The sequence below is a fragment of the Dermacentor variabilis genome, chromosome 9 (genome assembly GCF_050947875.1).
Source record: "Dermacentor variabilis isolate Ectoservices chromosome 9, ASM5094787v1, whole genome shotgun sequence".
Lineage (NCBI taxonomy): Eukaryota > Metazoa > Arthropoda > Arachnida > Ixodida > Ixodidae > Dermacentor > Dermacentor variabilis.
This window is the reverse complement of record NC_134576.1, coordinates 118,191,500-118,205,579: the sequence shown is the minus strand read 5'-3', so window position 1 is coordinate 118,205,579 and position 14,080 is coordinate 118,191,500. Positions and strand designations below refer to the sequence as shown.

Here is a 14,080-nt window from a genome sequence, read left to right as displayed (position 1 = left end):
CATGCACCCTTTCTGTAGGACTGTTTCAGAGCTTGACTCTGCACTTGTTAAAGCCTTTCTTTCCTTATTAGGTATAATTGCAAGTCAAAATGCATGCAGGTTTGCAAATGTGATAACTTTCTGAAGAAGCAACGAACGTTGCCTCTTGCTTACTAGTATAAAGCTGAACATTACACACAGTATTTGGATGAGGTTAGCGCATGTTCTCCTGTCCACTTGTGCGTAGTGAACTTGCTCTTGTTTATGCTAGTGTTTATTTTGTTTGCATGTTAATATGCAAAATTGAGTATCCATCCCTTTCTAAAGACGACTACCCCTATGCAGGCTTCTTGGTACTCACATACACATGCACTGTATTCACATGAATGTATACCACAACCATGGATATAAATGTGGGGCAGCACTCGCCTACCTGGTTCTGAAAAATGAAAAATGTGAGTCGTTACAGCTGTATAATTTGACTTGATGTAGCACACAGCAGCCATAGCCAGAGACCTTGAAAATCTGTCAGGACACTTATAGATACTACACTTTAACAAGTGCCAGTAAACTGTTCATTCCATACATTGTTTCTTTGTGGCTCCCTCTAATCTGAATGCACCAATAATTCTCGCGTAGCCTCCTGGGCTTCAACTTCCCGGTGTCGCACGAAGGAGCCGGCATCGGACAGCTGCTGAAGCGCCCGCGTCCCATGCCACCCGAGCATGACCGAATGGCCGTCCCCACGGAGCAAGAACTCGACCAGTGCTCAGACCAGCCGCCGCCCGACTTGCACGAAAAGGCCGTCAAGTTTGGGGACACTCTCAACAGCCATGTGAAGTTGTTTGATGCCATCAAGTTCAAAAACAAGTGAGAACCTGGGGTCTTGCTGTGAGCGGTACTTGTGAACTGAAAATGTCTGCTAATTGTTTCATGTGTCTGTTTGCTCCACCACTCGTCCACTGCGAAGGTGATCGTCTGGGCTCTGCAGAGCGACGCATACTGTGGCATCATTCTTAGATCTCTGATTATTCTACCATTACTTTAGGTGCACTCCATGTGCGCTCTAAGCTTGTAGAGCTTGAGCTCAGGAGCAGTGCAAGTGTTGGAAAACGTGATCCGCATGTGCAGATGTTCGGGGACATGCCTGACATGATCCAGGGCTTGCTGGAGCACTGATGTCTTGAAAACTTATTCATATTACCTGCCAAGTAGTGAGGTGCTTTCAGGTTAAGCGGTGAAGTGCCTGACAAATGTCTAAACGGCCCAGTTCAAGCAAGAGTGGAGTGATGTTTGAGCACATCTGCGGTACAAAGAACTCTAGCCAGTGCAAGCTTGGAGCTCATTTCTAGTTCAGCGAAAAGTAAGGCGTTTCGGATTGCTACCAGCAGTGATTGAGTTCACTAATCAGGGTCTCTGGCATTTGTCATTTTTCTTTTTTAATCATTGTTTCAGCTTACCACTTGAAGCACAGCAACACAGTCGACTTGGTCTGGCATCATAATGTAGCCTAGTGTAGTGAAGTGTACTGGGTTGTATCTCAGGGACGTTATTGTATAGCTAGGTGGTGGGTCTGAGTGATGTCGAGCGAAAAAAAAAATCTGGAAGAATTTGTTTACAATTTGAGGTTTTTTACCACGATGCAAACCACTAGCCATGCTAATACTTTTGCAAACCACCTCTGTCAATATTTCACTGCCATTGCTACATGCCAACCTTACACCTTCATGTTCTCATGAACATTTCAGTCAGTTACAGTACATGGTAAAAAGAAAAAAGAAAGTAAATGGAGGCAACTCTTGACACTTTAATGCTAACTTCTCCAAGCATGTGAGAGATGAGAAGTGCTATCTTCGGTTGATAATATATTAGTGTGCGTGGGCAGTTCATAAGTAGCGACAGTGTAAAAATAAGAATTATGTTTAGGTTTAGTGACAAAGCATCCTAACATCTTAGATAAAGAAAAACACAACTGACAGATTAATGCATAGATGTAGCATTTCTGCACACACCTAGCGATGCTTATCTTTGTGAAAAATGTTGAGAAGCTTTTGTCATTTATCATTGTCCTTATTATTTTCTTTCATATTTGTTTGTGACATTCTTCTTGTTACTATGTTCAATTTGTGCATTAATAATACTTTTGTGGAGGCGCTGCTGTGCCAGTGGCAAAGCGGGTGGCGCGAGCAAACACCTCGATGGAGCATACATGGCAAGCAATAAATCAGTTTTTGCCTAGCACTCCACGAGCCACATTGTTTTTTCCACATTTTTGACCTGGAATAGAACACCACGACATTCCTCGTGCAAATTCCTGCGCTGACCCAGGCGAGCGTCTCAGTGTGTGCTTTCTGCTACTCACGGAGCATCACAGCCTCGATGCTGTAGCAGAATTCTTTGCGGAAGTGCTTGCTGCACACCCGAGTTGCAGTCGATGGCTGCCTGCCGGTTCTAAGTTTTGCGACTCAAGCTTCATGCAGCTTCTTGTCCTGTGGCTACGCATGAAGGCTGGCAGCGAGCTGCATTGCGCACATCCGGCACTGCGGCACCAAGCAGTAGCCTACCACGTTGGATGCCTTCGAAGGCAGTTACTACCTTTCATACTGCTTTCAAGCGTTGTCAAGCAGACACCCGAAGCGGGAAAACATCCCCTCTTGATCACAACCGCAGCGCAAGTGGGACTTTAAACTTTCGTTTTCACTTTGCTTTTATATTTCCGAAGCAGCCAACGTAGTCGCGCTGTGTCCACATGATCCCTTATACCACATCACACTGACGGCGGCGCCAGCTTTTTGAGTGATGGAGCTTGCCCCCAATACTGTATCTGTTACTTTGTTGTTTTGAGAGATGGTTAACTTCCAATGTGCAATTTCCTTTTTTGAAAAACTGTGCTCCACTGTCACGGTGCAGCTTTAACGTGAGACTGGAGCTGCGGACGTACTACCCCAACGGAGTGCTGCTGCTGGCCCAAGCCGGTTCCCCGCATCGGCACTTTGCTCTTGTCCTGTCTGGAGGCAGAGTCTTGCTTGAAATCACAGAGAAGACGCCAAAGAAGCTCCACAGCCATGGTGGCCTTAATGACTGCGACTGGCATCACGTGAGTCTGGCACGAAATCGTTAATCTTGTAACTTGACAGATTCAGCACAAATTGTGGAAGCAAGACTTTTATGAAAAAGTCATCAAAATCGCATAGTAAAACAATGTAGGAAGAGTTGCCTTGTTGCTACTGTAAGTAGAGATAATTCCACGCACGCCATGGCACGGTGACCAAACAAATACGAAATAGTATTCAAGATGAGAATATCTGGTTTCACAAGGTGTGCAGTGGTATAGCGGAATTACATGTGTTTTAATTATCTAACTATTGGTCCAGTAGTTGAATGCAGCTCCTTGCTCACATTAATGAGGCATCAGTTCAGGTTGCGATTTTTAAGTTCGGATGCTCCTACCAATACATAGAAATCTGAGATACGGGCATGCATCTCTTATTTGTGTAAGGTTTTGTCCTGAATGTGTGTAAGTTGAGACTTGTGGTTCAGCAAGGATGACCAGTTAGTCATCAGGTGGCTGATTTCTTCCCTGCAGAAAGAATATATATAACATTGGCCTATGTTTGTGCATGTTTTCGGTATCTCATTCACAGCCTAGAATGATACAAGCAGGTCACTTCATGTCAAAGGCTGATCGAGCCAAGGGTGCGTGGTAATATTTGCACTGTCATGCCAGTTTTCTTTAGAGTTCTGTGCTCAGTAGACCATTGTTGTGAGACCTTCAGTAATCATGATTCAAACATACTTCATTACTAATTACATGATGAAATGAAACTCTTGTCAAAGAGGCCTGTAAAATGAAACTAATAATGAATAGCTGCTTTGTTTTTGTTTTTTGGTCCTTAAATCTGTAAACTTGCGTGCCCGTTGCTCTCGCAGGTTGGCCTTTCAAAGGAAGGCTCCCGACTGACTCTGTCCGTGGACGACAAGGCGGCATTGATGTTGCAGGTGCACAAGCGAATGCATTTCCGCAGCCCGCTATACGTTGGCGGCATTGCGTTAAGCCTCTCCGTCCCTGAGGATCTCGTGAGTGTGGCGAACGCCTTGCTCAAGTTCTGACAGACACTGTCACTAGACAGAACACTGCTACATTTCTTTTCATTGCATGCACTGTACGGTGAAATCTCGTTAAACCATAGTTGGCCGGAGCTCGGAAGAAGTATGTAGTAAACGATAGCACTGCTTAACCGAAATAGCATGACATCGCCCACTTACCTGTCGGAAACGGAGGAGAGAGTGTGATGAAAGGGGAAAAAACATATGCAGCATTTATTTACTTCGCGCGGCAAAAGTGTTATTTTCGTTTGATGCCACGGTGCCCTAGCACTGACGACAGCGGCCTCAAACTTAGCGAAGCTGTGAGCCAGCATTTCAACCAGCCCCCTCTTCTCGGCAAACACTCGCATTGCAGATTCCTCGTTAGTGTTGCATATTCTCCGTGCGCGGATGCGCTAGCGTTGCAGAAGTCGCGGGGCACCTTTTCATTGCGGGGTGCTGTTCACGTCGTGCCGATTGCATTCGTGAGGCTGACGTAACGCACAGCTTCTACCACTGTCGAGCCTGAATCGCCCGTGCTGTCGCTTTCCATGTCGTCCTTATCACTGTCGCTAGGCGACACTTTGGCAAAACAGAGGCAACGATGGCGAAAAGTCTAACCTTACGGCCGACATCTCTTCGCGGTTGCAGCAGTGCTGCTGAGCAACTTCTTAATGACACACACCGTTGTCAACAGTAGACCCATGTCGCGTGCCAGTGCCGACTGCTTCATGTCACGTTCGACAGCACGAACGATGTCCAATTTTTCTTCTATGCTGTGCACCCGGCGTCTTTTTTATCCGAGCTGCGGTATGACACGAGTCCTTGTTTGCATGACGCCACAACGCTCTCTGGGACGGTGTTGAAATGATGTTGATGTTGATGTGGGTTCATGGGCAAACGCACCGGGCGCTTGGAGGCTGTTGTTCAGATCTCTGAGGCTTGTTGTTCTGCCGGGCCTCCCAATGGAGACAAAGCACCGCCGTGTACGCATGACAAAAAGTGTAAACACTACGTGTTAACCAATACGTACGCAATAAGCTGGTTCGGTTTATGCGGATACAAAACACATTATGTTCAATGGCCGCTGAGTCGGGGATTTGACTTTGCTACTTTTAAAACGAAACTACTGTTTAAGCGGGCACGGTTTAACAAGGTTTTACTGTATTTACTCACTTCTAACGCATCCTCGATTATAACGCACACCTCGACATTTATACTGTATGCTCACAGAAATACAAAATGCACTACTCTTGACTGCCCCCTCCCCAGATATTTATAGTAAGACCGAGAAATTGTGGTTTGCCTTGACGTGGAAAAGGAAAATTTATGTGTTCAAAAGATAGTGGACCAGGTGCCACTTGTCAAATACCAGCTGTAGGTTGTGTTGAACGACGACATACATATGGCACTCGCAAGAGCACCAGTGCACCCTGTTTTAGAGGTAATCTGCGGAATGTGCAAAGAGTAAGCGTGCAGAGATGACGTGGGGAGAGGACGGGACATCTTGTGTGCTGTCTTTCCGTGTGTTTATCACTGGAGGTTGCGCCATCTTGAGTTTCGGAGATGCGCTGAAGCGAGAGGCAGGCCAAGCGTTCGCTCCCCATGGCTGGCGCTTTTCATAATAGCATCGTCCCACAGTGGGTGACATTATCAGCCGTGGGGGCGGAGTGGAGGCGAAAGTGTGGCTAGCTGTGGTCTGTGCCGCTGATGTGGAGATGTTGACACGGCATGAAAACATATCTTTCGTGGACGACTCTCAGATTCGGCAAAATGAATTTTCTTTTTCTCATTCAAGTTTGCTTTTTCCGGCTACCAAATAGGAAAGTTTTGCGGACCCTTCTGTGTAAGAAAAATTTATCGGTGACTGTACTTATTTGCATAAAAGGCGTTATTTCAGTATAACAAAATTTCGATATAACAAATCAAATTGTCTATTTCACTGACTTTGTTTTATAGAGGTTTAACTGTATTAAAATTGTCTATAAACACACTTAGTTAGATTGAGGTTCTACATACATGTTGCTTTATGGACAAGAAGCCATAAAAAGTTAAATACTTCAATATATCATGAATTATGTTATATTTAAGTTTTTTATATTGTGGTTTAACTGTACCTTGCTAGGTGCTTTTTATGCTTTGCCCTTTGTGTGAAATGGTGACTTTATTTTTGTCTGAAGCATTGGAGGAAGCTTGTACGAGCTGTTTAATATGTTTGCTCAATCCTAGCATGCACTTCCGTTCTGCAAAAATTACTTAAAAATGACATGTGCATTAGACGCAAGTACAAAATCAAAACGGCAATAGTGACAGGCTGTTGTCATTGGGGCTAAAAGATTTATGCAACTTAATCTACACATCTCTGTGGGCCTGCTACTTTCAAGGGAGAGGGAGCATCACGTGACAATTTCAAAACCTAGCTGCCATTCTATACACTTTCAACATCCATCAGGCTGTTGATTTCACCATTTTGTCTCCGATTGGCGAAAAGGGCGGCTATGCCTTCTGTGATTGGCTCAAGATTGGGTACACATTTTAATCGAGGGAACCTTACAATTTGGTAAATACGGTACTCCAATGATGGTCATGTAGGGCTGGGTTCTCATAAATGATTAATGGAGACCCTTCTTAGCCGTATGATCAAAGCTGTCTGGCATGCTATGTGCAACACTGCTGCAACCTTGTCAGTTTAATAACTTTTCCTACAAAAATAAAATTCACTCGTAAAACCAAATGTTTCTGGGCCAACTTGTCAAGGATTAAACAATGAATGCCGCCGAGTGCAGTCTTATAAAAGATCTTGATTATATTGGGAAGGGGTTTCACTTAGGCTGATAATCTTTTTTTCCCGGTTTTCCTGGATCAACGGGATAAGGTGGTGGATGTGGGGTACAAGGGGACAATGAACTGGGGGTGACACTGCTGACACTGTACACTGAAGACAGGAGGCTACTGTTGTGCTTCGCCTGTTTGATCTCCAAGAAAAGAGTCAAGTTGACCTCAAAACATCTGGTTTAATAAATTGCATGTTTAAAGCGAAGGTTCTCAGGTTGGCAGGCATGAAATTATGTGATGCTACTTCACGAAACACAACTTTATTCAGCGAGTGGGAACACAGACAGTATTATGAAATGCCAGCAAATTTATCAAATAGGCTAAATTTAGTGGGTAGTTTTCATTAGCGATAAGTCGAACCTCGTAACGAAGTCGCCCAAGGCACGAAAATATGTTCGTTACATTGGATATTCGTTATAAGCATATAATATTCTACATGCTGATATGGGTGAGAAAGGCTATATTTTACGTTATTATATCTGATAATTCGTTATATCCATGTTCATTGTACCAACATTGTGCAAATAGCATTAATCTTTGAACCATTAGGCAGTTCAGTTAATTAAAAAAAAAATTTATGGATGTGTGATGTGGGTATAAGCTGAGTACTACTGTGTGCTTGCAGGTGAAAGAGAGCTTCAAGGGTTGCATCCGGAACTTCAATGTCAACAACAGATATGTGGACTTGGCCAGTGGAGAGTCGAATGGCGTTGGACAGTGCTTTGCCAACATAGAGCCTGGAGCATTCTTCCAGGGAGATGCCTACGCTGTTTATGGTATGTCGAAAACTACTTTGTCAAAAAGGCAATCTTGATAGGGGGCTTAATTATGCGCTCTTTCTGGTTCTTATTGGCCATGTAGTTATGACGCTGAGCGGCCCCGACTGCAATCCAGTTTGGGACCTCTCCGACTCCCCCGGTAACCGTTGCAGAACAAAAGGGAGAGGCATAGAGATGACAGACTAGGCGAACACCATCATAAAAATGACGAGGTGCACCCTGATCCCCACAAAAATTACAAGGGACTGCAACGAATATGCAGAGACTAATTGCTTTGCTTCAGTTGGAGAACTACGAGTGCTTGAAAAATTAGAAAAATAAAGCGTAATAAATAGCTTGTGAGAACGTTTGCAGCCACAAGTCCAAAGGTTAGACAAATCCATGTACTAACCGCAACTCCCATGGTAGTGGAGCAATCACAATGCCAGAGTTCCCTCAAATAATTCTTGCACGAAACTTTGTGGCCGTCACAAAAAGTTGCAAGCTCGGTGTTGTTTACCTTTATTGTCCTTTCTGTTGGGTCAATTTTCCGTTCCCAGTTACGTGTATACTAGGCAATGGCGTTGCCCTTATCTTTGCTAGCAGAGACCTCTATGAAGAGCAAGACACTTGTCGTGTAAGTTAGTGAGGTCAGAGTAGGGTCTTGTACTCATGGTCTTTTTCAGATACACTGAGATTAGTACTTTAAATCAAGATAGGGGGTTGGGGGGGTGGGGTTCTTTACTGGTTTCACAGAATGCCCTGCAGATTCTGCATTTGAGCACCTCCCATTTTAGAGATTTGCGTGACGCACTGTTCACGTTACGGGTGCTTTTCATTTGAGCTGTCTCTCCTTGGCCCATACCTGACATTTGTAAAGTCTTGCCACTTGGCAGCTAGTGTATGCTATTGTGCTAATGTGTACAAGCCAGATGGAGTCAGGTGCTATAAATTTATACATACTGTGTGTCCACTAGGGCTCTAATTATTATGCTGATGCATTGATGCTTGATATAAAGTACACTAAATTAAGGTCAGTTGCACTAAATTTGCACTCAATACAGTGACACCTCATTTAACCGTAGTTGACCGGAGCTCGCAAAAGGTACGTAATAAACGATAGTACAGCTTAACCGAAATAGCGGGAGATCGCCCACTTACGTGTCAAAAACGGAACTCAGAGTGAGTGCGATGAAAGGGGAAAGAACGTGCAGTATTTATTTACTTCGAGTGACAAAAGTGTTATTTTTGTTTGGTGCCACAGCGGCCTAGCAGCGATGACAGCGGCCTCAAACTTACTGAAGCTGCGAGCCAGCTTTTCAGCCGGCCCCCCTCTTCTCGGCAAACACTCGCATGGCAGATTCCTCATTGGAGTTGCATGTTCTCTATGCACCCTGGTGGTGGTGCTGCAGAACTCGTGGGGCATATTTTTCATTGCAGGGTGCTGTTCTCGTCACGACAATTGCATTCATAAGGCTGATGTAACGCGCAGCTTCTGCCACTGTTAGGCCTCAACCGCCCATGCTGTCGCTTTCCGTGTCGTCCGCATCACTGTTGCTAGTCAACACTTCGGCAACAGCATAGGCAACGATGGGGAGAAGTCGAGCCTTGTAGATGACATCTCTTCGCAGCTGCAGCAGCACTGCCGAGCAACTTCTTTGAATTCCAAATGCTACACATTGTAGTCAACAGTAGATCCCTGTCGCGTGCCAGCACCGACTTCTCCAGGTCAAGTTCGATAGCATGAACGATGTCTAATTTTTCTCCTATGCTGAGCACCTGATGTCTTTTTTATCCGAGCTATGGTATGACACGAGTCCTTGTTTGCACGACGCCACAATGCTCTCTAGCACGGCGCTGAAATGATGTTGATGTGGCTTCACGCGCAAACGCACAGGGCGCTTGGAGGCCGTTATGATTTCTGAGGCTTGTTCTGCCGGGGCCGGGCCGCCCGATGGAGACGACGCACTGCCGTGTTTGCATGGCAAAAAGTGGAAACACTATGTGCTAACCGATACGTACGCAATAAACTGGTACGGTTTATGCGGATACCAAACATTATGTTCAATCGCCACTGATTCGGGGATTTGACTTTACTACTTTAAAACGAAACTACTGTTTAAGCGGAGATGGTTTAACGAGGTTTTACTGTATTTGTTGACTGGTACTGTCATTATTGAAGTCTTCCAAGTTTCTATGCTTCTATTTAGCAAAAACAAACAAGACGAAAAGAAGTTCACCGGAAGATCGAGGCTTGAAGTTACTCACTTTTCTTAGTAGTACACCATTATATTTGCTTTACTGGAAAAGGACTGATGTGACAGGGAGAACAGATGTGGCTTTACAATTGGTACTAAAGAGTAAAATAAATTAGAGTTCCTTAATAATGAGCTTTGTTCTCTCGTACCTACTTGGTCCAGTTTGTGCTGATTCAGTGAACTTCACTTAAGATGCACTTCTCATGAGATGAAATGTGTACATTCCCCTCTTGTTTGTATCAAAGAAAGTTTTGGTAATGTTGCACTGAGGTCCGTGCTTCTTCTCTGTTGCAGACGAGCAGTTCAATGTGGACAATAAGCTGTAATTACAGCTAGAATTCCGAACATGGAGACTGAATGGTGTCCTGATGAGCTTGGCTGAAAATCCAGATGGTGAGTGAAGTCATAAAACTTGCCATATGGATCTGTCTTTTGTAAACTGAAGGCGAGGATGCACATGTTAATATGGTCCCCGTGCACAATGCTCTCCTTGAACATGCAACATCAGGCTGAAGGCGCTTAGAAAAGCCATGTCTGATGTACCAGACAAGCACAGCTCTTAGATGATGGACAACAACGTTAACTATCTAGTTGGGGTTTACAGTGGTGAATTTCAGTTGTGGAAGATTATGGCTCTAAAGTTCTTGTCTTCTTCGCATAAATCAGTTTTGTCATGCGTAAAGTGCTTTCTTGTACTTTGCTTTCTATGTCTTTGATGTACGTGCCTCAATCATCTGCTCATTTAACATCTACAAACCTACAGAATCTCCAACCAATAGCAGATACCATAGCGTGAATATCAACCAATAGCATGAATTGTGCAGTTTACTATAACTTTGCAAAGATGTTCTTGCAGTACTGTCTGCACCATCATGCACTGCTGCGCGGTTTTCATCTACTTCTTCATATCATTTTTTTCTTGTGGCACATTCTTTGAAGGAAACGAAAAGCAGCACTTGATCACCCTACACTAATCTGCAGGGGCACCTTCTCTGGCCATGGAGCTCTACGAAGGTGAAGTGATTGTGTCCGTGGACTTGGGCCAGAACGGCACGGGCCCCTTCCGTGCCCGTAAGATGTTTGGCTCGCGCTTTGCCATGTGCGACGGACAGTGGCACCTGCTACGTGCGCATTTTTCGCGCAATGAGATCTCGCTGCGCATCGACCGGCATCAAATTGCGTACGGTCTGGCGCCGACCACTCCCTCGGAACCGCACACCGAGAGTCCTCTGTACATTGGTGGCCTCCCAGGTAAGCTAAACCAGACCCGAGTTTTTTTTTATCATACCAGTTTTTAAACTACGCTTCAAAGAGCTGTCTCTCGGGGCCCCGATCTGTGGGGTTTAGCACGTTGATGTGCCATTTGCAAAAGAAACTTCCGTTTAGTGCGTCATTGCCGCAATTGGTTATCGTCTACTAAAAGGAAGGGGCTCAATAGGGCAGGCTCAATTGAAAAAAAATATGGAAAGAAAGGCCTCGGTTGAGAAGCTTTCTTATATAGTTTTGCTTACTACACATTTCTAAAACACTTCTTTCTTTTAGTGGCAATGAATGGCTCAAGTTGTGCGCACAGTAGTTTCTAGTTTTTCCTTTGTTGTGCTCTAGAGTGACTGATTAACAACAGACTCCCATGTTACTGGCCTACCGGCATGTCCCGATTATGAAACATGGGGCCTGTTGTAAGCTTCATGACTGATATGATCCAAGAAATCTGAGAACAGACGAGGCACGTGCCAGCGCTTTAAAACTAGCTTCACTCACGATTTTTGGAGTTATGTAGCTGCACACAAAACCCATAGCAGTAAGGTCAAATATTCAAAATATACAATGGGCTTCCATTAATACGACTCTGGATAATTTGGCTTTTGCGTTAATTAGATCTCAACCTAAGGTCCCAGCTGGCACCTGTACATTTCTATTAGACCAAATTTTCGTTATTTCGATCCTGAAATGAGCCCTTGCCGGATAACTTGAACCTGGCTGGCCATCACGCATGTGGCCAATCCCAGTGATGACTCCAACAGCAGCAGAGTCAGGTCTGGGTGCAGCTTTGGGTACAGTGAATGTGTCGAACACACATTGTCTCCCATCAAAAATGACTATTTTTCGGCCTACCCCAAGAAAATTTTAACCTGAAAGCGGTAGCTCACAATGAATCATTTCAGTGTTTACCCGATTCTAATGCACACTTAATTCTTTTACTAAGAAAATTTGTCCCAAAATTGCTTGGGTGGTGCAGTCGGATGCAAAACCGAAACCGCACTTTTGGTGTTTGCAACAGCCTACCGTCAAGAGCCAGCCTTAACCAACGTCATCGCCATTATCACTGCAAGATGGTGACCATGGAGTTCATGCATAGCACAACAACAATGCACCGTTTTCAGTCTGAATACAAACACGCATTCAAACAATAAGTTTTCACATTTTAAGCTAGCAGGAACAAGTATGTCACATGTTCTTGGCATTCTGGAGAATCACAATCATCACAGGGCGAACTAGCAATGTGGTTAGTCTAAGCATCATCCTGTTTGGGATTGTTGTGGAGTCATTTGAAAAATTCAGAATATTAAACGCGTTGTGAACCTTACAAAAGACATGTTGTGGTTCTTTATAGACAGCAATAAAGGGGAAGAAAGGGTCACGAAGGTAAAGCTCACTACTTTTGACATTTTGTGTTTTTTTGCCATCATTGGAGGCATGATAAGGTTTTCTTGCTAAATATTAGGTGCACGTTCGATTTCTGCTGTGTCTAGGACCTCTAGTATCATTTTTAGGTTGTCTACTTCTAACCCATAAAGAATGGGTGCACGTTTGATTTGGGAATGTGTAAGACTCGGAGGAACATTGCCAAGTTAATCAGGCAGTGTGTTTTGTTGTTGTTTTGTACCTCTTGTTTAATTCGACCTCCTGGATAATCCGACCATTTTCATCGGTTCCATCAGGGTTGAATTAGTGGAAGTCGACTGTATTGAGCATTCTGAAAATAGTGTGTGTTATTTAATTCGATTTTCACGGCTCTTTTACTCCTCCACGTTTTCTTTATTTTTCAGTTTCTCAAGTGTTTAATATTCTGAGTGAGGTTTACAGATTTTCTCATTAACTCAAAATCACTGTTGCATCCTTGAATTTTTAAGGACAAATGCTTAGCCTGGGAGGGCTTTGTGTCCTGAATGACATGTGCATGCCGTGAATGGTTGTGTCATGCAGCATGACGTTTTCCGGGTAGATGTTGTGGTGAAGAGAGCTCACATTATGAGGCTACAGATATGCTTTCTTTAATCTTTTTTTGCTTTCTTCTTTGTTTTCCATGTACTACATGAAAGGAGTCTAAGGAAATATCCAGAGAGGTAGCTTGAAGGGCCTTTAGCTCATGTTAACATTTTAACGTGACAGTGAGTCTTTGGTCTTTAAGGCTGTACAGTGCAGCAGTTCACAATCTCCTGATAGTATGCAAGAAATGATTTGCAAGTTGTTACACATTATACATACCAGTCAAAAAGTGGTAGAATCCTTACTATCCGGACAGGAAATCCAAGCAAGTGCAAAAGTGTGACAGACTTCTATTCCAACTCTCTACTTTATAAAGATAGAAAAATGTAGTCATCATACCTAATACTAGTGAAGACAAGAGTGCATGCTTTATCTATTCCAATTTTAAAGCATAACTTTTCTTTTCCTTTCTTTTTCTTCTTCAGAGCACAGCAGCAATGGCGCTCTGTTTGGCCGAGACAACTTTGTTGGCTGTCTCCGTAACCTAGCCATCAATGACAAGCGCATCGACTGGATCGACATGGCTTCCCTGCACAACGTGCTCCCCAACTCATGCCCTGCCAACTGAGAGCACAATTTGTGTATCTGGCCTTTTTTGCCACTATTTATTCCAAAATGCATCAGCCGCATTAACTCCTTCCATGGATTGGGCGTGCTTGGTTCGCCTGTGCAATTTTATGGATAACTTTGCTTAATGTACAAGTTAAAATCTTCAATTACAATTATGCCGACTCCTTAGGTCTTCGAGCATATAGGCCCTGCTCTATCAATTTCACAAATTGATAACAGGTGACAGCTCTATATCGCATTGGAAGAAAAGTGGAACAAAGTTATAGTAAAATCAGGTTGTTTATTGCTTCGTGTTGCTGCATCATGTTTTCGTTCGCCAACATG

At 44.0% G+C, this 14,080-nt stretch overlaps 1 protein-coding gene across 3 annotated transcripts in view; it reads left to right on the top strand.

The window, feature by feature from the left end:
- The window catches only part of wb (wing blister), a 199,509-nt gene extending 185,466 nt beyond the window's left edge, over nucleotides 1–14,043 (top strand). Inside the window, exons 57-62 of one of the 3 annotated variants that reach the window (XR_012822763.1) lie at nucleotides 619–849; nucleotides 2,890–3,076; nucleotides 3,910–4,056; nucleotides 7,526–7,676; nucleotides 10,211–10,309; nucleotides 10,898–11,034. Coding sequence is in view for 2 of the 3 variants with exons in the window: in XM_075669113.1 (XP_075525228.1) it covers nucleotides 619–849; nucleotides 2,890–3,076; nucleotides 3,910–4,056; nucleotides 7,526–7,676; nucleotides 10,898–11,167; nucleotides 13,612–13,754 (1,129 nt within the window). In the remaining variant the exon portion in view is untranslated. Of the gene's footprint in view, nucleotides 1–618; nucleotides 850–2,889; nucleotides 3,077–3,909; nucleotides 4,057–7,525; nucleotides 7,677–10,210; nucleotides 10,310–10,897; nucleotides 11,168–13,611 lie in introns of those variants that run through there. The other 2 variants (XM_075669113.1, XM_075669111.1) reach the window with 2 other exon arrangements.
- Nucleotides 14,044–14,080: the final 37 nt, after the last annotated feature.